The sequence below is a fragment of the Lampetra planeri genome, chromosome 24 (assembly GCF_965212315.1).
Source record: "Lampetra planeri chromosome 24, kcLamPlan1.2.h2, whole genome shotgun sequence".
Taxonomy (NCBI): domain Eukaryota; kingdom Metazoa; phylum Chordata; class Hyperoartia; order Petromyzontiformes; family Petromyzontidae; genus Lampetra; species Lampetra planeri.
In genome coordinates this window covers 3922159-3946400 of record NC_136130.1, presented here as the reverse complement: position 1 = coordinate 3946400, position 24242 = coordinate 3922159, and the positions used below count along the sequence as shown (strand labels likewise).

The 24242-nt window shown below is 51.3% G+C and overlaps 1 protein-coding gene across 2 annotated transcripts in view; it reads right to left on the bottom strand.

Annotated features, from left to right (window-relative positions):
* The window catches only part of LOC144726662 (metalloprotease TIKI1-like), a 41362-nt gene extending 17391 nt beyond the window's left edge, over positions 1 to 23971 (bottom strand). The window contains exons 1-5 of one of the 2 annotated variants that reach the window (XM_078605420.1): positions 23525 to 23971; positions 13275 to 13541; positions 10881 to 11216; positions 2501 to 2641; positions 544 to 730 (exon numbers count right to left, since the gene is read on the bottom strand). In XM_078605420.1, the coding sequence (XP_078461546.1) occupies positions 544 to 730; positions 2501 to 2641; positions 10881 to 11216; positions 13275 to 13541; positions 23525 to 23617 (1024 nt within the window). In that variant the 5' untranslated portion in view covers positions 23618 to 23971. The remainder of the gene's footprint in view (positions 1 to 543; positions 731 to 2500; positions 2642 to 10880; positions 11217 to 13274; positions 13542 to 23524) is intronic. The other variant, XM_078605421.1, reaches the window with a different exon arrangement.
* Positions 23972 to 24242: the final 271 nt, after the last annotated feature.

The window sequence follows — 24242 nt, the reverse complement described above, 5'->3', positions numbered from 1 at the left end:
CCGTCCCAACCCTCATAGGTGCTCGCTAACAGCACTTGCCCCAACAGTGTGTTAAGGCTACACGTGGGATCTTTGTCATTGTATGTGGGCTGTATGCTGGATGTGTGAATGGGAGTGAGAGTGTGTAGGTGTGTGTGTGTGTATCTGGTGTCTGTATGTGTGCTGTATGCTGGGTGTGAGAGTGTGTAGGTGTGTGTGTATCTGGTGTCTGTATGTGGGCTGTATGCTGGGTGTGAGAGTGTGTAGGTGTGTGTGTATCTGGTGTCTATTTGTGGGCTGTTTGCTTCATACTCAGATTGTAAATCTTGTGGATTTGCTCTCCAACACACCGGTGTTGCTGTACTAGTGACGAATTGGCCACGTTCTGTTTACGTGACAACCCATACTAGTTGGCTGTGTCGGGTGGTGGCGGGTTGAACGACACATTTATATATTCACGCGATCTATATTGCTTTGTCTTTGTGTGTATCTGGCGTCTGTGTGTGGCGCTGTATGCTGGGTGTGTGTGTGTGCGCGTGACACACACACGCGCGTATCCAGCACCTGCTCCGAACGCGAAAAAGAAGCTCCTGTCGGGATGGCGGACGAGCAGCGAGTGGACGCGCCGGGCCATGCGCGCGTTCCGCTTGTCGACGAGCTCCCTGCGGAAATACTTCTCCAGCTCCCACATGAGGGCCTGCCCGGCCATGCCCTCCGTGCCGACGGCCTTCTGCCAGCCTTGCCCGGGCCCCTGGGAATGTTTAAAGCGCGCCGGTCGACGTTGCACGTGGTGTGTGTGTGCGCGTCACGCACGCGCGCGTGTGTATGCGCGTATGTGTGTGTGCGCGTGCGGTGAACCTGCCGACCCGAGTCCGATTCGCGCTCGTGGCCTGGGCCCTGGGCCTCCCCTAGGTCGACTTAGCCTTAACATAGTACGTGGTGTGGTGTGAAAAAAACGTCGCCACTGGAGAGACAAAGGCGGCCGGGCGTGGTGCTGGCCACTCACCCCCTCGTGTGCCGTGCCGGCTTTCATAGGTGCTCGCTAATAGCACTTTCCCTAACGGTCTGATAAGGCTATACGGGGGATCTTTGTCTTTGCGGTCTGTGCAAGGAGCCGAGGATACATGTGCGTCTCCTTAAGCCAACACCTGCGTCAGCTTGAGAAACTAATGCTGGCGGATCCGTCCTGTGTTTAACCAGGCCCAGACTCTGTTGTGAAGCCCAAACGTAATCCACACAACAGAGTCCCACCAGTGAGCTCCGTCGGCAGGCGAGGGAGGATGCGTCGGCTGGATCGTGTAGCCCGCGTTTCCCCGCGACCGCATTCCCGAAACAGCTTCCTTCTTGGCCTCACGGCGAGGGCTAAACAGGTGTCAGCGCTGGCTGCGAGAATCGATGGGTCACCGTGGTGTAGGAGGCCTGAGAGCCGAGTGGACACGGAGATGAATGGTACCTGCGGCGTATAAGGATCAGCTTCTTTTGAGGTAGTTGGGGGTGCATGCTTTTAAGATCGCAGCTTTGTTTTTAAGAGCTTAAAATGCTCAAATCCTTATCCTATCATTACCTCGCCGACACATCCTTGCCTGCCAGAGGAACCCGCTGACGCAGCTATGTTCGAATGTTTTCTTCAAGGAACTATGAGCTCCTCGCACAGTACAGTCCGGTTAAGCCCAGGATGGACCGTACCGGAGGTGGGGCATGGCCTGAATAATTGGAGCCAACGGAGATGTTTGCATCGGGGGCCCGTGGCTTTGCAAGCGTCGGCAAGAGGGAGGTAACCGTGGTGGTTCTTTAAGATGCCAGGGGGCTTCGTGTGGAGCGGCAAGCAAGGCACCTTGAGCACGGCGCTTCCGCAGACGATGATATAGCCGGCCAAGCGGTTAAACCAGAGCTGATCATGAGCCCTTACCGCCCCGGTCGAGAAAATCCTACATCCGCTGCACATTATTAATTGACAGCTACGAGGGTGGATGTTTTTGGTGACATTACACACCCAGTGGCATGTATAATGCAGCCGTGGGGACCGGTGGTAAGGTCTCAGCCTCTCTGCGACGAAGGAGTTAGAGCAAGGACCTCTAACTCCTTTGTAAGATCAGCAGCAGTCGACAGAGTATGAACGCACGTGGTGACGTTGAGCAGCACAGAGCCATGTCTGGTTTCCGCCTAGAAAACCAAATTTAGCGTCCTGTTGTATCTACACGAGCACGCGTGAAAGCCGGCATGGCACACGAGGTCGGGGCAGAGTGGCTATCAACCCAGTGCTGCTGTTTACACACCAGGTACACGTTTGAGACCGTGTCAACCCAGGGAAGGCCCACGACCAGTTCGAATATTCATCGCCGACGTTGGCCGTGAGCGGGAATCGAACTCGGCTGGCCGGGTTCCTTCGCGCAGCTCAGCTGACCGCTGCACCGCCGCTGCCCCGCGAAGACTCGACAAAAGGCAACGACCTCCCGTGCAGCCTTCATCAGAGTGTCGGGACGAGTGCGGTTCAGCGAGGCGCGCGCGCGCTGCAGCTCACCTCCGGCCTCAGGATGAGCGACGCGAGATCCCCGCAGTTGTACTGCAGGATGAGCTCCTCGGTGGGCGTCGAGCGCTCGGGGGCAGTGCCGGCGCGGAGGCGCTCGAGGCGCGTCAGCGTCTCCTCCAGCGCCGCCACCACCTGCGGTGACAGCGCGAAGGGACGGCAGCTTTCGGGTGCAGGTGGTGCAACTGTACCCTGGGCCCCATGGGGCCCCATGGGGCACGTGGGGTTTGCAAGAGGCAGACTGCAGACGTGGGGCGGGCGGGGCTGGTGGACGGGGGGTGGGACCCATTTAATTAGTGCGCCAAGGTGGCGAGATGTTAATTAGCTCGCCTGATATACAGCAGGTCGTGGGCTCGAACCCGACCCTGACGCCTGCTGCTGTATATTTGGAGTTTGTATGTCTCTCTCCCCGTGTGACGCGTGGATTTTTCTCCGGATCCTTTAGTTTTCCCCTCCACATTCAGTATTTGGCTGCTGCTATACATTTCCACGTGACGATAAGCCACTTGGTTGAGCTATGATTTGTGTGAGCCAGGTCGCTTCTGAAAAAGAGCCATATAGCTCAGAAGGCCTTACCTGGTGAAATGAAAAAAAAAGTTTTCACATTTGTTTTTATTCCTAGCACCAGGGCCCTTCACTCTACGCCACTGGTATGCAACCAACTGCACCGTGGTCTGGGTGCTCAGGTGTCAGACTGTGCAGAGAGGAGGTGGGGGGGGGGGTAGGTTGGGGCACCTATATAATTCCTTGCACGGGGGGGGGGGGGGTGCAATGCCATGGGGACACGGAGGCTCGCGCGCACGCAGGGCAGTGGCAGCCCACCGGGCCTCGTTTCACGGCGACTCCGAAGCTGATAGCGCCGGGCAACAGCGGGTGACTTCGTTTCGCTCAGAATGAGTCGACTGCTGTGTAAGGGAAGAATGGCGAGACGTCTCCCAGAGAGCAGATGGCTACAACTTGCAACGGGAGATCCAGTGACCTCCTCCGCCCCCTCCCCCCCCCCACCCGTATTTTTTCGCTGAATCTAGGGGCCCCATTGAGCTTCCTGGAAGCCAAAGATGTTTGCTTTATTCTGCTCACGCCCAGTGCCGTCCCTGACTTGGGGACAAGGAAACGGATTTGGCGTTGTAAATTAAAGCAGTGGATGGTGACCAAAACATGATGATGATGACTAAACTATACATTTTTATTTTATTTTATCAGGTAAGGCCCACTGACATGTATAGCTCTTTTTCAGAAGCCACCTGGTCACACATGGCAGCTCTACGAAGTGGCTTATCACGTGGAAATTGATAGCAGTCAAATACGCGTGATGTTCATTCTCAATGTGGAGGGAGAAACCGGAGGACCCGGAGAAAATCCACGCGACCACGGGGAGAGAGACACGCAAACTTCAAATATACAGCAGGCGTCAGGGTCGGAATCGAACCCACGGCCTGAATACCAGGCGAGGTAGTTAACATCTTGCCACGGTGGCGAGATGTTAACTAATAACGATGACAATAGGTACATGGGCCACATACTACTACACACATGGGGATTTTAGGATACGTGGACACGGGAAGACGGAAATCCCGGGGACATGAGGATAGAGAGATCTGACAATACGGGCACGTGGAGATGATACGGGGACATGAGTACACCAGGCACACAGTGGCTTGTGAAGGAGGCGCAGATGTCCCCACTGGACATCTGTGAAAAAGAGCTTCATAGCTCATCGAATTCCTCCAGTATATGAATCAAACTATTCTGATTGCGGGGTATGGGTGATGGTTAAGAGTAGGACACGTACCCTCCAGAGCGTCCAGTGGCGTGAGCAGTTGCAGGTCTGCGCCTTTACCTAATTTATTAAAGGTAACAATTGCAACCCCCCCCCCCCCCACACGCCCCGCCACTGGAAGTTAAAGCTGGGTGCAACTACATAGGGACAGCGGACGTTACACACAAAGTTGCTCGCCACAAATGAACCTCAATCCCTCACTGATCTCGTCAAGGAACATGAACCACCATCACGCGAACTCCGTGCATCCTCGCAGCGACAGCGGTGGCTTCTGGCTTCTGGCCGTCGAACAAAGACGGTGGTCACCGCATCGCGTGGCGCTTTCAGAAGCGATTCTGCGGCCGTCTGGAGCGCTCTTGTTAGGAAGCCACCGATGTTAGGAAGCCACTGGAGCTATGCACTTCTAAATCATCTCGATTGAAAACTAATTTCTTTAGAACATCTTTTTGCGTTTAGTTTGTTGTCTTCCCCCCGCACCTCTGATTCGCGCGGTCGCCTACGTACGGTGCGAAATAAGTTCAACACGCACACATACAGGGGCATAGGCAAAGAGACGTCATGAGACTCGACCTTATAAAACCACACGTTTGCTATTATTGACAATAACAAATTGCAGGCCTTTGCCAATCCACTGCTGGATAAAGACCTCATCAAGATGTGTCGGTCACGGGGGTTGTTAGACCATACTTCACCACGTTTGTCAATAGCAGGGGAGCGCCCAGGACCGGATCCGGATATCACTCTTCGCTGGTGTGAACCGAGACCGGGAATCAAACTCAGATGGCCGTGTTCACAAGGCACTGGGGTAACCACGATGCCACCCGTTGCGCACCCAAATTCCTTACCAATATTTGCAACTCATAACAAAGACAAATGTCCCCCGAATAGCCTCAACGTACTGTTGGGGCAAGTGCTGTTAGCGAGTAGCAGCACCTTTGAAGGCCGACACGGCACACGAGGGCGTGGGTGGTCAGAATCAAACCCCGGCCGCCTCTGTCTCCCCGATGTTTACACACCGCACCCGAGTGCCAGGAGATCACCAACGCAACACGAGGGGCCACCACTCAGTCATCTGCTATACAGGTAGCTAGGCAACCTACTTGCTGTGCAGCCATCTACAATGTAGCCACCTCGAAGGCCTAAAAGTTGAGAGTTTCACTCGCTCAATAATCTCTGCAGTGATCCACGAGCCCCGGATCACTGTTATGGCAAGATGCTCGATGAGAATGTGACATGCATCCTGTGAAAGCTTGTGTGTGCAAGCTTTCAACGCAGCTTTAAATGACCACCAGGTACTGCTCATTTAAGGCTGAGTCGACCTCGGGGAGGCCCTGGGCCGTTTCAGATAACCTTCACTGGTGTTGGGCCCCTGAGCGGGAACTAAACTCGAGTGTCCGGGTTCGTAGCGCAGCGCGCTAACCGCTGCGCCACCGCTCCCCACACAACAACTCAGACACCGACCCCGTTACAAGCACGTCTGGGTTCAATTCCTCGTATGCGGAAACTCAAAACATGTTATCGCCGTTGTTAGTTTAAGCACCCGCGTCCACTCGACGGAACAAATTGTCCAGCACATGTCACGCGCGCACGAAAAAAAAGGTGCCTTTAATCATCCGGCACGGCGCGCGGAGGGGAAGGGCCCCTCTCGCGTCCGCCGTGATCGGCGCCACGTGGCGCGCGCACGGCGCGGCGCACGCGCGCGCACGAGTAACACGTGGGGGGGGGGGGCAGGGGGGGCCCACGCAGGAATGCGATGGGTCTCTGTGATCCTCGCGCGCGCGCGCACCGCCCCGCGCGTCTGGCTCGCGTTACCCAAGCCACTGCCGCTTTACCATCATGTCCACAATTTCAGTTGGGGGGGTGGGGGGGGTGTTCGATCGCGTAAATATAAATGCGTCGTCGGTAAAGCCGCCACCAACACCACCCGACACAGCCAACTTGCAAGGCTTGTCACGCAAACAGAAGATGCCGATTCGATAGTAGTACAGCAACACCGGTGTGTTGGAGAGCAAATCCACAACATTTACAATCCGAGTACGAGGTTTCGCCACTAATCACAACCAGCTTCATCAGGCGACAGCCAGAATTGCGGAGAAATCCTCCCGCTCCGTTCCTTACATAGAGGGATAAACGTGATGTCGCTCACCTGTGAGATCCTCACGTGCGAAGGCCATAGCGGGCGGGGGGGGGGGGGGTAATGATGCATTTCAATTACAATGGGTATCTATTTCGATTTAAAGCTTTCGTGACTGCAGGGATTCATCTTCTTGGTTCTTTCGGTAAAGTCACGTAGAAGGGAAATAATAAAATAATAAAAATAAAACATCATAAAATAATTCTCACGACGTTTCGGCCACAACGCAAGCAGCCGTCCTCAGGTGAAGAACAGGTCTGTCGGAAAGACAGAGTCTGAATCTCTGACTCTGTCTTTCCGACAGACCTGTTCTTCACCTGAGGACGGCTGCTTGCGTTGTGGCCGAAACGTCGTGAGAATTATTTTATTATGTTTTATTTTTATTATTTTATTATTTCCCTTCTACGTGACTTTACCGAAAGAACCAAGAAAATGGGTATCCAGTTTAACACGTAGTAGGCTTTCACGACACATTTATATATTTACGCGATCCAACCTAAAACACCTCTATTATGGATGATATTGGTCGCGAAAGCCTACGTGTTAAACATTATACATATTACCGGAATGTAAACACATGTTTTTAAACTCAGCTATTTAACGGTTTTTTTTTAGGTTGGGGACGACATTTAGATCTTACGGTTAGTAGGGTAGTTTCATCAGAGTAGGTTTACGTTAACTTGGTTTAAAAATAAAATCTCACGAAACATGAATTAATGTCCGAAACAAAAGGTATCATAAAACATTGTTATTATTGTCCCGACAAAAGTGCGTTCGCATCGCAGCCACCGCGGACGATCTCCCGGAGGACCGACGTGGACCACTGCTGGACCAGGGACCGCGACAGCTGCCACTTTCCATTGCGGTGGTGGAGCCAGATCATCGCAGTAGTGGAATGGCTGCATCACTGCATGCTGCTGCTGTGGTGATTTTGTCCGTACGTTGAACTTATTTCGCACCGTACGCAGCCAACAGCGCTAATTCAGAGGTGTAGGGGAAGGACAACAAACCACATACACAAATTAATTCTAAAGAAATTAGTTTTAAATCTAGATTTTAAATTGCAAAGCTCCGGTAGCTTTTTAATATCGAAAGAACGTTCCAGACGGCCGCAGAAGGCGCATCTAAAAGCGCGCGATGCAGTGACCGCCTCTGTCCGATGGCAAGTCAGAAGCCGCCGTGAGGAAGACCGGACTTCGCGTGGTGGTTGATGCTCGCTGCCAAGATCAGCGAGGTATCGTGGTTCATGCCGCCTTCGTGCTTGTGAATCGCGCATTGGGTCGTCACGTGGTTCCACGGGGCTGTCCCGCGTGACCGCAATTGCCCGCTGACCGGTGGAGGTTCCCGTCTCCCATCTGTGCATCGTCAGCTGTCGGCATCTGCTGCTACTTGCCACGGTTCGTGTGCGGATGCGGTTTGAGGGTTGTGGCCCACAATCAATTGCGAGATGAAGGTTCGCATTTGAAAAGTAAAATACTTATTTGGGAAGCAATCGTCGCTCATTCCTCTGAACACTGAGCAGGACCCTCCTGAAAACAGTTGATACTCGGCAAGGCTTTCGTGGGTAAACAAGCATCATAATGCTCATACGATCGACTGCTCAATCCATTACTGGATAAAGACCTCCCCGAGCCACCGCTCACGATCATGCAGTGTAATAATCCGTGTAGCGCCTGCACGCAAATTGATGTCATTGTTGCACCTCATAGTGGCTAAACATCCTACGCAGGATCATCCTAAAGATGCGTCTTGAGACTCATCTACGAGCTAAGTACATGTATATTGTAATTAAGATTACAATTTCTGCACGCACAAAAATATGTCTGTTTAGCCGTACAGACTGTCGGGGCAAATGCTGTTCGCGAGCACCTATTAGGGCGGCATGGCACACCTGGGGGTGGTGGGGCCAGCGCTACTCCCAGCCGTCTTTGTCTTCCGAGTGCTAATTTTCACATTCCCACAGTTTGAGACAACCTCGGCGAGTCATGGAAAGGTACAAACGCGACTTGGCGTTAAAGTGTAACCATGGCCCAGAATCAAACTCAGACAAATGGCATTGTAGCACAGGGTGCAAACAACAGCGCCCACCATTCCCTCCGTACACACGCACGGGAAACATTCAGTGGGCACCACTTCCTGTGATCCTATTGAACATTTGAATCCTCACCGAACCTCGAGATTGTTATTTGACAGATGGGTCCCGCGCACGAAGCTGCCGATATTTCGACCGAACACATTTTTTTTTAACGGGCGCTTTGCTTGCCGGGGCAAATATAGAATACCCGGAAAGAACCCTTAACTCAAGTACAAAGTGAGACACCGCGTACAAGGCACAGGGGGAGGGAATGAGGTGAGCGGGGCACGGGAGATGAGAGAGAGAGAGGAGGAGAGAGCGGCGAGGAGGAAGACACGTGTGCGCCGCCACCCCCCACCCCCAAAAATTCAAAGCACATGCCAAGCCACAAATGCCCTCTGCCTCCCAATTGGCATGGCTTCCGAGCGGGCTGCGACCACTTAGGGCGAGGCTGCTTGTGATTTGTGTTTGTGTTTGGTCAACGTGCGTCGCTGCGCGCCCGTGTCGCGACAAGCGGACAACAATCTCACAGCTCGATTGGAAACGCGCCCTCAATCCCACCCCCACTACTCCCCCTGACCGGGCCCACGGGGGCCAGACACGGTCCGGCACTTGGCTTCACCCTCAACGCGGTCACACGAGGCCAACCGCCACTTTGAAACGGCTCGCAAACGACGTGTCACAACACCCTTAGTAGAGGTCGCGCATGAATACATAAATGTGTCGTTAAACCCGCCAACACCCGACACAGCCAATTAGTAAGGTTTGTCACGTTAACAGAACGTAGCCAATTCGTTACGAGTACAGCACTAGTGTATAGTGTAGTGTATAGTTGTGTAGTGTATAGTAGCGTAGTGTATAGTGTAGTATACTAGTACAGCACACCGGTGTGTTGGAGAGCAAATCCACAACATTTACAATCTGAGCACGACGTTTCGCCCGTAATTACAACTAGCTTCATCAGGTTTAATGACGCATTTATATTTACACCATCTAACCCCCCCCCAAAAATCCTATATTATGGATTATATCGGTGGCGAAAGGCCACGTGTTACAATGTTACAACACTGTAAGTTCGCTGATCGCGGTTGAGATGAGCATCAACCATCACGCAAACGCCGGCCATCCTCACAGCAGAGGCCCTTTCTACACGCTTTCATTTAACTCACTCTGTCTGATGTTGTTGTTTGTTGTTGTTGTTGTTGTGTTTGTTGTATCCTCAAATCTTGTAACTCAATTTTAACCCACTTCCCAATGTGGCATCGACTGCAAACTTAGTATATTTATGTCATACTGATGACAATACTATATTCTATCATAAAAATATATTTTTAGACATTATTTTTTATATGTTATGTTTCGGCTTGGGTCTAATTGTCCACGGTCAACTGACGTTGGCTGTAATTGGCCACGGTCCCTTACGTCATGGCAAGCTTCGGAGCCACTTCCTGGAGTCGTGGAGTTCTTCCATTACTAGTACATTTCATAAAAGCGTGTTTAAAAAAAGTTTTTCAAACATTACTCATTTTCTAACCACCGAGCAAAGATGGCGGTCACCGCATCGCGCGTCGCTTTCAGACGCGCTTCTGCGGCCGTCTGGAACGCTCTCTTCCTTTCGGGATTAGGAAGCTACTGGTAGCTGCGCACTTTTAAATCGTCATCTAGATTGACAAAACCCATTCCTTTAGAACTTCTTTTTGTCGTTTAGTTTGTTGTCCTTCGCCCCACAGCAACGATTAGCGTGGTTTGCTACGTACGGCGCCAAGAAAAGTTAAACGTACGTAGGTTGACGATAAAGAGTTTTTTTTTTAAGCTTTCGTGACTGCAGGGATCCATACTCTTTGGTTCTTTCGGTAAAGTCACGTAGGTAGAAAATAAAATAAAACAACCCAAGTCTTTTCCCATAGTCCATCATGCTTCTACTGCTATTCCCTGCCCCCACCTCCAGCTACGACCAGGCCTAGCCCAATCCCTATCACTACTTTACTCCTATCACTACCACTATCACTACCCCTATCACAACTCCAACCCTTATCATTATCCCAACACCAATCACCACCCCTATCCAAACCCCTTCCTCCTAACCTCTCCTGCCAGTCCTCCAAAGTGTCACCCTAACTACACCGCCACCACCACTTTTCACAACAACAACCCCACTCTCGATTTCAACCGCTGCCGTCTCACGTGCAATTCATTTTTATTGATTTTGCCCACGTGACATTACGATTGTTGTTTGTCCCCTCCCGCCCGCGATCGGGGCTAGCGTCGATTTATTAAAACGATTATCATAATTTTCATTCACACGTGTTTATATATATATTTTAAAAAAAACAACCTCCCCCATTAAAGCTGGGGGCTTTCCCCCAAGCCCCGGCCGCGTCTTCACCTGCGTGCCGTTGATGGCGTTGAGCGGAGCGCACTGCTCGTGGACGCGCTCCACGGCGCCGCTCCTCTTGCGCTGCCGCCGCGCGAGTCGCGCCAGGTGCGCGTCCAGGGAGGGCACCCGGCGGCCGCGCACGTCGCCCTCCGTGAGCGACGCCGCCAGCAGCAGCAGCCACACGGGACGCTTGCGCTCCCAGTCGCCCGCCAGAGCACGGAACAGCAGCTCGGCCGACGCGGCGCCGCTCGGGATGCCGCCGCCTGAGTCGTCGAACCGAGACGCCGGTGCCGGCTTGGAGCCCAGCCACACGGGCATCATGCCGCGCACGTACTCCAGGTGATGCTGCGCGCGTCGGGAGGGACGAGAGAGCGATCCACGGTGGTGGTGGTGGCGATGAGGAGGGTGGGGAAGAGGTGTAACAGGAGGAGGGAGGGTTTAGGGTATCCGTTGAGCAATTCGCGCGCAGCGCTTCATTCCCACGAATGAACGTCAAGATTGAAAGCCGATTTCTTTAGAACTGCTTTGTGTGTTTAATGTGGTGTCCTTCCCCCACACCGCCGATGATATCGGTTGGCTACGTACGGTACGGAAGAAGTTCAGCATACATACAAGATGCAGCTCACCATCTTCACGATCCTTCACAGACTCATCACTGCCTATCTCTCCCCTCTCATCTCACTCCACTTCTCTCCACACACTCTCCTGCCTCTCCCCTCTCAGCTCACTCTACTCCCCTCCACGAACTCTCCAACCTCTCTCCTCTCATCTCACTCTATTCCCCTCCACGCACTCTCTAAATCTTCTCACTCATCTCACTCTACTCCCCTCCACGCACTCTCCTACATCTTCCCACTCATCTCACTCTACTCCCCTCCACGCACTCTCCTACATCTCCCCACTCATCTCACTCTACTGCCCTCCACGCACTCTCCTGCCTCTCCTCTCTCATCTCACTCTACTCCCCTCCACGCTCTCTCCTACCTCTCCCCTATCATCTCACTCTACTCCCCTCCATGCACTCTCCTACCTCTCCCCTATCATCCCACTCTACTCTCCTCCACGCACTCTCCTGCCTCTCCCTTCTCATCTCACTCTTCTGCCTTCAACGCCTCTCCCCTCTCATCTATATAATTGTATTATGCTGGATCAACAATTAATAACAAAAAATATAGACACACAACTTTGGAAGATCCCGAAACGAGTTAATGTTTCCGTTGACACAAAACCTGACATCACAGAAGGCGATGTCAATCCCACGCCATCACTACTGTCATTCTGACTGCACGTGGCGTTTGTGTGACATCGCTATCGTTAGCTCGAATGCATTTGAAGCCAGTACAGCGTGCCAAACGATCTGCAAAATCTAAAATAAAAAAACATATCCAAAACTGTCCATAAAAACCCAAATCTACAAAATCGATTATTTAGTTTTAAAACGAAGCAATTTTTTTTCCTTCAGAAGCGACCTGGTCACAGATGATAGCTAAAAGAAGTGGCTTATCGCGTGGAAAATTATTGCAGCCAAATACTCTAAACGCGTGATGTTAATTCGAAATGTGGAAGGAAAAACCGGGAGGAGCCGGAGAAAATTTGACGCGACCACGGGGAGAGAGAACACAAATTATCCAAATATACATGCGTCAGGGTCAAACCCACGACCTCCAGTATGCCAGGCGAGGTAGTTAACATCTCGCCACCGTGGCACCCATATATATAGCTTATAGAGGAAACGTGAGGCTCGTTATTTTTCAGAAGCGACCTGGTCACATCGGATAGCTCAGCGAAAGGGCTTATCACGTGGGAATGTATAGCAGCCAAATACTTTGAACACGTGATGTTAATTCTAAATATAGAGGGAAAAGCCGGAGGACCCGGAGAAAAATCCACGCGACCAGGGGGAGAGAGAGAATATACAAACTCTTAGGTTTTTTCGGTAAAGTCACGTAGGTAAAAAATAAAATTTAAATTAATAAAAGTAAAAGAAAAATCACGACGTTTCGGAGGCAACACAAGCTTCCGTCTTCAAGACTTACTTTACTTGATACAGCAATCGTGCTGTGACGGTTCCACCTGAAGACGGAAGCTTGTGTTGCCTCCGAAACGTCGTCATTTTAATTCTACTTTTATTAATTTTTATTTTATTTTTTACCTACGTGACTTTACCGAAAAAACCTAAGAGTACGAATCCTTGCAGTCACGAAAGCTTCAAATCTAGAATCCAAATGTACAGTCGCAAAGAAGCTCGGGATCGAATCCACGACCTCCTGTATACTGGGCGATGTTGTTAACATCTCAAATCCACAACTCAAAACAACGGAAACAACTTGCGGCTGGGGTGGGTGGGTGGTGGTGGTGGGTGGGGGAGGAGGGACCGCCGTGCCCCCCCCCCTCCCCCCGTACCTTGAGCCGCGAGTAGAGTGCCACGGGCAGCGCCTCGCCCGGCAGCGTCTCGCCGTGCGGCAGCCTCTGGCAGGCCGAGAGCGCCTCCATGGTCCGCGGCTCCGACACGTCGAGCTCGAAGTAGACGCTGTGCGACAGCGCGAACGCGCGCTTCGCGTTGCCCGGCACGAAGGGCCACACGCGCTCGTAGGGGACGTGCACGGTGCCGAAGAGGAAGGCCGGCGGGGAGCGCTCCACGCGCCACAGGAACGAGTTGAGGTCGCCCTGCTGCGCGGTGCGGTGGGGGGACGATGGGACGGACGCGGCGCGGCTATTAACAGTTGTGTTGTTGGTTAGACATCGACTGACATGAACTTATTTTTTGGTTCTTTCGGTAAAGTCACGTAGAAGGGAAATAAAAAAATTATATTGATAGAAAACAATACAAATTCTCGCGACGTTTCGACTGCAACACGAGCAATCATCATCAGGTGTGAAATCCACAGGTGTGAAGTAATAAAATAATATAAATATAAAACAATAAAAATTCTCACGTTTCGACTGCAAATCCAAGCAATCATCAGCAGGTGCTTGTTTTGCTTGTGATGCAGTCGAAACGTCGTGATAATTTTTATTGTTTTATATTTATATTATTTTATTATTTCCCTTCTACGTGACTTTACCGAAAAAACCTAAGAATATGAATCATTGCAGTCACGAAAGCTTCAACACAAAATGACATTAACTTATTATTTGGTTCTTTCGGTAAAGTCACGTAGGTAAAAAATTAAATTAAATATTTTTATTTTTATATTTTTATTTTATTTTTCACCTACGTGACTTTACCGAATGAACCAAATAATATGGATCCTTGCAGTCACGAAAGCTTCAAATCTAGAATGACATTTACTTGCTAATTTTTTCATTAACTTTTACATGCTACTCTCATCAAAATACATATGCTAATCCTACACGCCAATCTGATCTCTTATGCGCTACGGAAGCTCATTCACTTTGCACTATAATCCAACATGCTAATCTAAGTTCAGTTCCCTTTAACGTTCCAGGCTATTCATTACCTTTACACTATAATACCCCATTGACACTACTTCGGCTACCTTTGTTCTCAAAAACGTCTATAAACTCTTGCTGGTGACAGCTTCTCTTCACAAGGCAGCAGACATCGTGCTGCTCGCAGCAGACATCGCGGCCATCGCGATTTTCACCCGAAGACGATGGCTTGTGTTGCGCCCGAAACGTCGTGATTTATTTTATTTAATTTTGTACCTACGTGACTTTACCGAAAGAACCAAAGAGTATGGATTCCTGCTGTCACGAAAGCTTCAAATCAAGGTTGTTGTTGTTGTTGTTGTGGTTTTTGTTGTTATTGTTGATATTGTTGTTATTTGTCTTGCTGCTGTTATTGTTGTTGACATTGTTGTTATTGCTATCGCTGTTGTTGACATTGATAGAAACTTTTCGGATCCCCTTGGGGGGTTCGGCGAGGAGACATTTGGGGAGGCCACAGGGAGAGAGGGGTGTTATACAGGTAGGAGCACGGATAAGGGTCTCAGCAGCAGCAGCTTCTTATCATCAGCATGAACACAATCGGCCACGGTCTATATCCACTGCTGGATGAACGTCTCCCTACACCGTCACCGTTCCTTGCATCTTACGATGCCAAGACCCGTTACATTTTGCTGCGCCATCTCACCACAGCACATGGAGATGATCTCATCACACCGCCCTTGCCGTGATCATCATCTAGGGTGCAATTCCCCCTCCAACCCCCCCCCCCCCCTGGCTGCCATTCTGTCACCAGGCTTGTCCATCTGACGTCATTCCCTCCTCGCCGTCACACGCTTAGCCCGAGCCCATTTTACTTAACGAATCCTTAATGCTCGATACGTGGGCTCCGCTGCTTAACGTCAGACAACGTGTACACCATTTTCGCCCTGACATCAACAACAAGTTGCCTTACCGCCCTCGAGGTAGACTTTGGGGAGAACGCAGCGGGGAGCGGGGTCGTAGGGGTGTGATCGGGATGTGACGAAGGCATGGATTTGGGTCTCGGCAGCGGCTTATCGTCATCATGGACGTAGTCCACCACGGTCTATCCACTGCTGGATGAAGGCCTCCTCACGCCTCATCGTGCTTTTGTTACTCAGGTGTCCAGTGATCGAGATGTTAAATTTCGTCTCAACGGGTTCTCACCCCACTGTCAAGATGTCTGTTCATTGTCAACGCGGTGACAATGAACACCCATTGTCACCCATTGTCACCGCCACCCATTGTCACCACGACCCATTGTCACCCATTGCCACCGTGACCCATTGTCGCCCATTGTCACCACGACCCATTGTCACCACGACCCATTGTCACCCATTGTCACCACGACCCATTGTCACCACGACCCATTGTCACCCATTGTCACCACGACCCATTGTCACCACGACCCATTGTCACCGCGACCCATTGTCACCGCGATCCATTGTCACCGCAATCCATTGTCACCGTGACCCGTATCATTAGCAATATTCATGGCCGACATCACGGCCATCGGAACTAAATGATGATCATGATGGGAATTGCAACAAGAAAAACTCATGACAATTGTCAATAACGCTGTGGCCCTTAAAAGTTGACATGTGTATAACAGGCAATGTTTTGCACAGTGGCCCTTCTTGCTATGAAGAAGGACCATTGCTCAATATTGAAAAAGATATAATGTAAAGATAACAATTGTACAGAATTTTCTTATTTGCCCAGGAGAGCCACACGGATGATCGGGACTTAATTCCAGGAGGGATCTTGCATTTGTTTTTTACTTGTAAGATGTTTACAAGCATTCGACGAGTTGTATGTGTTATTATTATCTACGTCGGGAGAAAACCAGAGCACCCAGAGAAAACCCACGCAGTGCGAGGGGGCAACGCTCGATTCCCGTACAGATGGAAACGTCCGTCAATGAGTCCACTCACTGCACCGCCTTCTCTGGGATACGGCACCTCCACGACGCCCACTTGTGGAAGGGAGTTTCATAACCACATCTGTGCGTGATCCACCAACCCTGGCTGCTGCTGCTGCTGTCGCCACAGTACTGGGTTACAGGCAGCCTACGTGCTGCAGCGTCCGTCACCACCGCTGAGCGGCTGTGGTGTTTCAGGCATTGGGCCTTCTGCTGTGAGTAAGGGCCATTCGCCAATACATCACCGATTATATATATATGTGTGTATTTTTAAGGCCACACAGTGCTATTGACGAATGTTACGAGTTGTTGTTGTTGTTTAGTTCTGCTCGTGCACCGCTGCCAACGCAGCAGCATCAACTAATACCGTGCAATCACCTAGTTGACACTGTCTGCAGCCACGCCGTTGCCATCGTCACCATCGCCATCGTCACCATCGTCATCGTCATTGCCACCATCGTCATTGCCACCATCGTCATTGCCACCATCGTCATCGTCATTGCCACCATCGTCATTGCCACCATCGTCATTGCCACCATCGTCATTGCCATCATCGTCATTGCCACCATCGTCATTGCCACCATCGTCATTGCCACCATCGTCATTGCCACCATCGTCATCGTCATTGCCACCATCGTCATTGCCACCATCGTCATTGCCACCATCGTCATTGCCACAATCGTCATTGCCACCATCGTCATTGCCACCATCGTCATTGCCACCATCGTCATTGCCACCATCGTCATCGTCGTCGTCGCCGTCACCGCTATCGTTTTTCCATTTTCTTTTGCCATCGACGCGGTCCATTAAATCGCCATCGCTCCCGCCGAGCGCACCGCAACCATCGTCACCACGATCGGGTCTCTTTGATTCAGAACAAATCGACGCCACCGCTGCGGACTCGTGCGAGGCTCGCGCACGCCGGCGCGTTGGTAAGTAGTGCGTCTCTCGGCGAAGCGGCGTGGAATGTTTCGTTCACAGTCGACTGTGGGGCCCTCCAAGAGAGTGCATCGCCGTCACCGCGCCGGTTCGAGCAGCGAAACGTCTACACTTTCCTAAAGGAAACGCTCGGAGTAACCGACATCCGCTCCCGCCACCGCTGCCTCCTACGTACAGACGCCTGCAGTAGAAGCATCCACACAACACCTGTTGAGTCGGTGCCCCCTGCCACGAACACCATCTGCGCGCGTCTGCGTTACGCGGTTCTACAGTTATAGCCCATCCACATGCCGCCGCGAATGGAGAGTGAGACGGGAGATGCGACGCGAGGCACAGGCGGAGCGAGCGAGGGTGGTGTGAGCTTGTGGAGAGAAGTTTGTCCCGTGCACAGATAATCACAATCACGCTGTGTGTTGCCTGTGCGGGGGGGGGGGGGTGTAGTTAGGGCCATCCCCTCCCCCCGAGATCGATCGCCGCTCGCGACAGACAAGGGTGCTAGGTCGACGCAGCCTCAAATGGGTACCAGGTGCAAAACGTCGGCACCGGGGAGACAAAGGCGGTCGGGCGTGACAATTTGGCCACTCATTCCTCCTCGAGTGCCGTGCCGGCCTTCATAGGCGCTCGCTAACAGCACTTGCCCCAACAGTCTGTTCAGGCTATACGGGGGATCTTTGTGTGTGCATGTGGAAAGCGGTTAGCACGATGAACTCTGAACCCGGCCGATCTGGTTTCAGTAAAAAACAAACATCGCTCTGAGTTTATCCGCGGAGTTTAAACGATTCAAACTGACCTGGTCTTGTCTGGGCTGGCTCTGAGAGGATTCTTCTTCACAATCGTCCCACGACTCTCGTTTGATTCGTTCCATCGCTTTCTTCTCCCGAGAAGCCCCCCCCCCCCGCTACGTGCAAGTTCTCTCGCGATCACAGCTACGGTGGCGCTCCTCCATCAACTGGGGCGCCCCAGATGTTATCTCTCTCGCCCGTTATCAGAGGTCGCAACCGGGTACCCGATACCCGTACCCTACCCGATACCCGGCTACCCGTACCCGGCCTGGTACGGGTACCCGTTTGCGACCCTGGTGCGGCCGGGTACGGGTACGGGTAGGCCGTGAGTCACTGGTGAGTCACCGTTTGTCACTCATTTCCCAACGTCTTGTCTCTTCTCACAATTCAAGTTCCTAGAATCAACCCACCCGCGCCTGCAACATGGCTTCATCCCAGAGGTCGCAATCTGGTACCCGATACCCGTACCCTACCCGATACCCGGCCGGGTACGGGTAGCCGGGTATCGGGTAGGGTACGGGTACCCGTTTGCGACCCTGGTGCGGCCGGGTACGGGTAAGGAATCAAAACCCGTTTGCGACCTCTGCCCATTATGCAGGAGGTCGTGGGTTCGATCTCACGAACTCTGACGCCTGCTGTGTGTGTCTCTCTCTCTGTCTCTCCCAGTGGTCGCGTGGATTTTTCTCCGGGTCCTCCGGTTTTGTTTTTAACTTCTCCTTTCCGCCTCCACATTTAGAATCAACAGCACGCGTTTGGATTGTGCGGCTGCTAGAAATGTCCACTTCGTCGGGCTATCGTTTGTGACCAGGTCGCCTCTGCTAAAAAAGATCTACACAGCCAAGTGGGCCTCAGCTGGTAAAATAAAAATAAATGGTTTAGAGCTTCGTTTAGCTGCTCGAAGGATCGTGAACCACCCCATCACCCCCCTTGACGCCAACAGAACCGCCAGCGTCCGGCAATCTGCCCCCCCCCCCCCCCCCGCGTCTCGTTCTGCGCAACAAGTCGGGCGCTCTCCCGGATTCATCGCAACGGCACAGCCCTGGCGCACGACGGGACCCGGTGGGCGACCCCGCGCGCACCACGACCCCGCGACGACCACAACCTCCTCTTTACAACCTCCTCTTTACAACCTCCTCTTTACAACCTCCTTTTGCTCGCGAGCGTCTCTCCCTCGTCGTCGTCGCCGCCACCGCTCCCAAACCTCTCCGGGCCAAGTGACGCGCTCGCTCAGGCCCCCATGAGATGAGCGTAGAGCGACCGTAGTGGTGAGTGTAGTGGTGAGTGTAGTGGTGGTGAGTGTAGTGGTGAGTAGTGGTGAGTGTAGTGGTGAGTGTAGTGGTGAGTGTAGAGCGATCTTAGTGGTGAGTGTAGTGGTGAGTGTAGTGGTGGTGAGTGTAGTGGTGAGTAGTGGTGAGCGTAGTGGTGAGTGTAGTGGTGAGTGTAGAGCCACCGTATAGTGGTGAGTGTGGTGGTGAGCGTAGTGGTGAGCGTAGTGGTGAATGTAGAACAACCGTAAAGGTGAGAAGAGAGAAAACATTGTTGTTGTTGTCTTTGTTGTTGTTGTCTTTGTTGTTGTCGTCGTTGTTGTCGCCTTGCTGGGCGCGATGCCGGACGCTTCACTCCACGTCCCGGGAACTTCTTCAGGGATTCAATTGAAGGAAGCTCTGGTTGATCCAGCGTGTCGCAACAACCCTCCTCCACCCGACGCAGAACAACTGGCAACGTTGGTCACGTGATGGAACGAACGTGCCCGGATCACTCTCGGGCAGGGGTCTTCAAAGACCTCTTCGCCAAGTTATTGATTGAGGACCACCGTTTCGCATTGCGCCTCTTGAATATTTGAGGGATTTCCCCCCCCCCCATAACAGACTTTTTTGGGGGTTAGATCGCGTAAATATAAATGTGCCGTTAAACCCGCCACCACCCGACACGGCCAATTACTAAGGTTTGTCACGTGAACATAACGTAGCCAATTCGTTACTAGTACAGCACACCGGTGTGTCGGAGAGCAAAGCCACAACATTTACACTGCGAGCAGGACGTTTCGCCAGTAATGACAACCAGCTTCATCAGGCGGAGTGCCAGAGTTGTGGAGAACTCCTCCTGCTTGGGTCTTAAATAGCGGCATGAATGTGATGCCGTCACCGGCGAGCCAGATCAGGTGTATGTCTACGCGCCTGTCTCTAATCCATCGTTCTGCCGACCAATCTTTATATTTGCTATATATATTTAGATATTGCGCTACGATAGATCGTATAGTTGGCTATCTCAGTCAGCGCCGTCAGTGTTAGACGGCTGGTGCTGTGTCCAGGCTGCGCTGAGCTGCTGTGGAGAGAGTGCGGACGAGACCGTGAAAGTTGTTCATGAAGAAGGTGCCTCCTAGAAGCTCTGTCTCTCTCTGAATCGATGACACTGCACGTGCACTGTTGTGTTCAACTGGGCGATCCTCCGCGAAATGTTAATGAGGCAGCTTCGTGCTGGGAGTGAGTGTGTGTGAGTGAGTGTTTGTGTGTGTGAGTGTTTGTGTGAGTCAGTGAGTGTCTGTGTGAGTCAGTGAGTGTGTGTGTATGTGTGAGTGTTTGTGTGAGTCAGTGAGTGTTTGTGTGTGTCAGTGAGTGTTTGTGTGAGTCAGTGAGTGTTTGTGTGTATGTGTGAGTGTTTGTGTGAGTCAGTGAGTGTTTGTGTGAGTCAGTGAGTGTTTGTGTGTGTCAGTGAGTGTTTGTATGTGAGTGTTTTGTGTGTGAGTGTTTGTGTGAGTCAGTGAGTGTGTGTGAGTGTTTGTGTGAGTCAGTGAGTGTTTGTGTGTGTGAGTGTTTGTGTGTGTGTGTGTTTGTGTGAGTCAGTGAGTGTGTGTGTGTTTGTGTGAGTCAGTGAGTGTGTGTGTGTGAGTGTTTGTGTGTGTGTGTGAGAGTGTTTGTGTGTGTGTGAGAGTGTTTGTGTGTGAGTGTTTGTGTATGTGCGTGAGTGTTTATGTGTGTGCGTGAGTGTTTGTGTGAGTTAGTGTCTATGTGAGTGTTTGTGTGAGTGAGTGTCTGTGTGAGTGTTTGTGTGTGTGCGTGAGTGTTTGTGTGTGTGCGTGAGTGAGTGTTTGTATGAGTGAGTGTTAATGTGTGTGTGTGTGAGTGTGTGTGTGTTTGTGTGAGTCAGTGAGTGTGTGTGTGTGTGTTTGTGTGAGTCAGTGAGTGTGTGTGTGTGTTTGTGTGTGTGTGTGAGAGTGTTTGTGTGTGTGTGAGAGTGTTTGTGTGTGAGTGTTTGTGTATGTGCGTGAGTGTTTATGTGTGTGCGTGAGTGTTTGTGTGAGTTAGTGTCTATGTGAGTGTTTGTGTGAGTGAGTGTCTGTGTGAGTGTTTGTGTGTGTGCGTGAGTGTTTGTGTGTGTGCGTGAGTGAGTGTTTGTATGAGTGAGTGTTAATGTGTGTTTGTGTGTGTGTGTGAGTGTGTGTGTGTGTGTTTATGTGAGTCAGTGAGTGTGTGTGTGTTTGTGTGAGTCAGTGAGTGTGTGTGTGTGTGAGTGTTTGTGTGTGTGTGAGAGTGTTTGTGTGTGTGTGAGAGTGTTTGTGTGTGAGTGTTTGTGTATGTGCGTGAGTGTGTATGTGTGTGCGTGAGTGTTTGTGTGAGTTAGTGTCTATGTGAGTGTTTGTGTGAGTGAGTGTCTGTGTGAGTGTTTGTGTGTGTGCGTGAGTGTTTGTGTGAGTGTTTGTATGAGTGAGTGTTAATGTGTGTTTGTGTGAGTGTTTGTGTGAGTGAGTGTCTGTGTGAGTGTTTGTGTGAGTGAGTGTCTGTGTGAGTGTTTGTGTGTGTTCGTGAGTGTTTGTGTGAGTGAGTGTTAATGTGTGTGAGTGTTTGTGTGTGTGAGTGAGTGAGTGTTTGTGTGAGTGAGTGTTAATGTGTGTGAGTGTTTGTGTGTGTGAGTGAGTGAGTGTTTGTGTGAGTGAGTGTTAATGTGTGTTTGTGTGTGTTTGTGTGAGTGAGTGAGTGTCTGTGTGAGTGTTTGTGTGTGTGCGTGATTGTTTGTGTGAGTGAGTGTTAATGTGTGTGAGTGTTTGTGTGTGTGAGTGAGTGAGTGTTTGTGTGAGTGAGTGTTAATGTGTGTTTGTGTGTGTTTGTGTGAGTGAGTGTCTGTGTGAGTGTTTGTGTGTGTGCGTGAGTGTTTGTGTGTGTGCGTGAGTGTTTGTGTGAGTGAGTGTTAATGTGTGTGAGTGTTTGTGTGAGTGAGTGTTAATGAGTGTTTGTGTGTCTGTGCAATTGTGGTTACTCGTTGCGCCCCTTTCAAATAGCAAACCAGCATCAGGACTCAAGGTAAGTGAAAATAAAGTGTGTTTTTCTATTTGTGTTACTTTATTTTATGTTGTATTTACTATATACAGTATTTAAGTACGGTGTTACATGCAAATGTACAATCAATCTTATTCATGAGTTGAACAATGCTTCCCTTTTTGTTGAACATTCATAACAATGACCGCATGGGAATTTAAATACAATTCATTGTTCTGTTCCGACTTGCTAACCCTTCGACTTACGAACGCGGCTCGGTGTTCGTAAGTCGGGGACTCCCCGCAAACGTCCCGAGAACGAGTTGAAGGGAATTCGCAATAACGGGACGGGCCGTTTAAGAAAACAAGTGTTCCACTGCGAGTTGCCTGAATGACAGCAGACCGTGGCATTTGTTCTCTCTCCCATTTTTTTAATTCTTCTTCTTTGGACATTCGGTTGTAAATGCCAGAGGCTCCACACAGCCAAACAAAAGCAGCTGTTCAATACTCGCCAGTGGCGATGGTGGCAACAGCAGCAGCAGCAGCAGCAAACATGTTCAGCGGCTAAATGCGCAAAGTCAAGATCTGCTGCCGCCACTGGCCACGTCGAGAGGGCTTCAGCGGGGAGAGAGAGAAGAGAGAGTTCGTGTTGCTGTTCCTCCTCCTTTGAAGGAGCGCAGACTACAGGGGGGTTTACTAATATGGTCCTTAGTTTAGAGTTGCATGATTTAAATCGCACTGCTGTGGCTTGTCTTTGATGTATCTGCGTGTCTTCGTGGGTCTCTACGTATCTCTATGTATGTCTATGTATCTCTATCTGTCCCTATATATCTACATGAGTCTCTATGTACAATGTCTCTATGGGTTTATTGTGTGGTCCATAGCTCGGGTTGCAAGGATACAATCGCACTACTGTTGCTTGTCTTTGATGTATCTGCGTGTCTTCGCGGGTCTCTACGTATTTCTATGTATGTCTATGTATCTCTGAGTCTCTGTGCATCTCTATGAGTCGCTATGTACGGTATCTCTACGTGTCTATGTATCCGTGCGTGTCTCGATGTATCTCCACGAGTCTCTGTGAATCTTCCTGCATCTCTGTCTTCCAAACCGTCCAGCGCAGAGCTCAAAACTTTCAGCACGTATCATTCACTTATTTATATTTTAACCAGCGGCACACAACACACACAAAAACACCGCACACACACAAAACCACGAACGGCACACTCATGCGGTGACCAGGCAGCTGGCCCGACACGAATAACAAACAAGATAAACACGAGGAAATTAAATCGAGGAGGAGGGGGGGGTCTGGAGAACGTTGGGCGCTTACTTTCTTTGGCAGTGGGCAGCGAACATCGTCGTGCCCGTTTCCTCCGGCGAGGACAGACAGCGCCGCGACCACGGTGACAAACCCGTGGCGCATCTTCGCCCACGAGCTCGCCGCCTTTGTGACGACGGTGATGGTGACGACGTTGTCGTCGTTGTTGTTGTTGACCGGCGACGAAGACGACCACGACGATGCTATGAAGTCACCGCGAAGCCTCCTGCTGTCGCTCGCCGCGCCTCAATTCTGCTGCTCGCACCAGTTGGATTCCCCGCTGTGGCATTTTTGAGAAAATGTAGGAATCGGGGGAGTCGGTGGTGGTGGTGGTGGGGGCCCGCACTGGGGAGGTTTATCGTGGGGTGGGGGGACCGTGCGTGTGATGCGAGTGAGCGCTGTGTGAAGTTGCTGCCGGTCTGGTTAAACAGCCGTGTGTGTGTGTTGGGTCACATACTCCACAGACACGCCCCCAACCCATGCACACACGTGCACGCACGGACACACGTGCACGCGCACACGTGCACGCACGGGCACGCGCGCGCGCAAGGCAACATACAGACACCCACATTGACACCAGACACGCATGTACGCATGCACACACACGCGCGCACCCAGATACATACCCTTGCATACGCACGTATGCTGAACTTCTTTCGCACCGTACGTATCCAACCGCGCTCTTCGGATGTGCGGGGGGGGGGGAGGACAACAGACTAAGCATACAAAT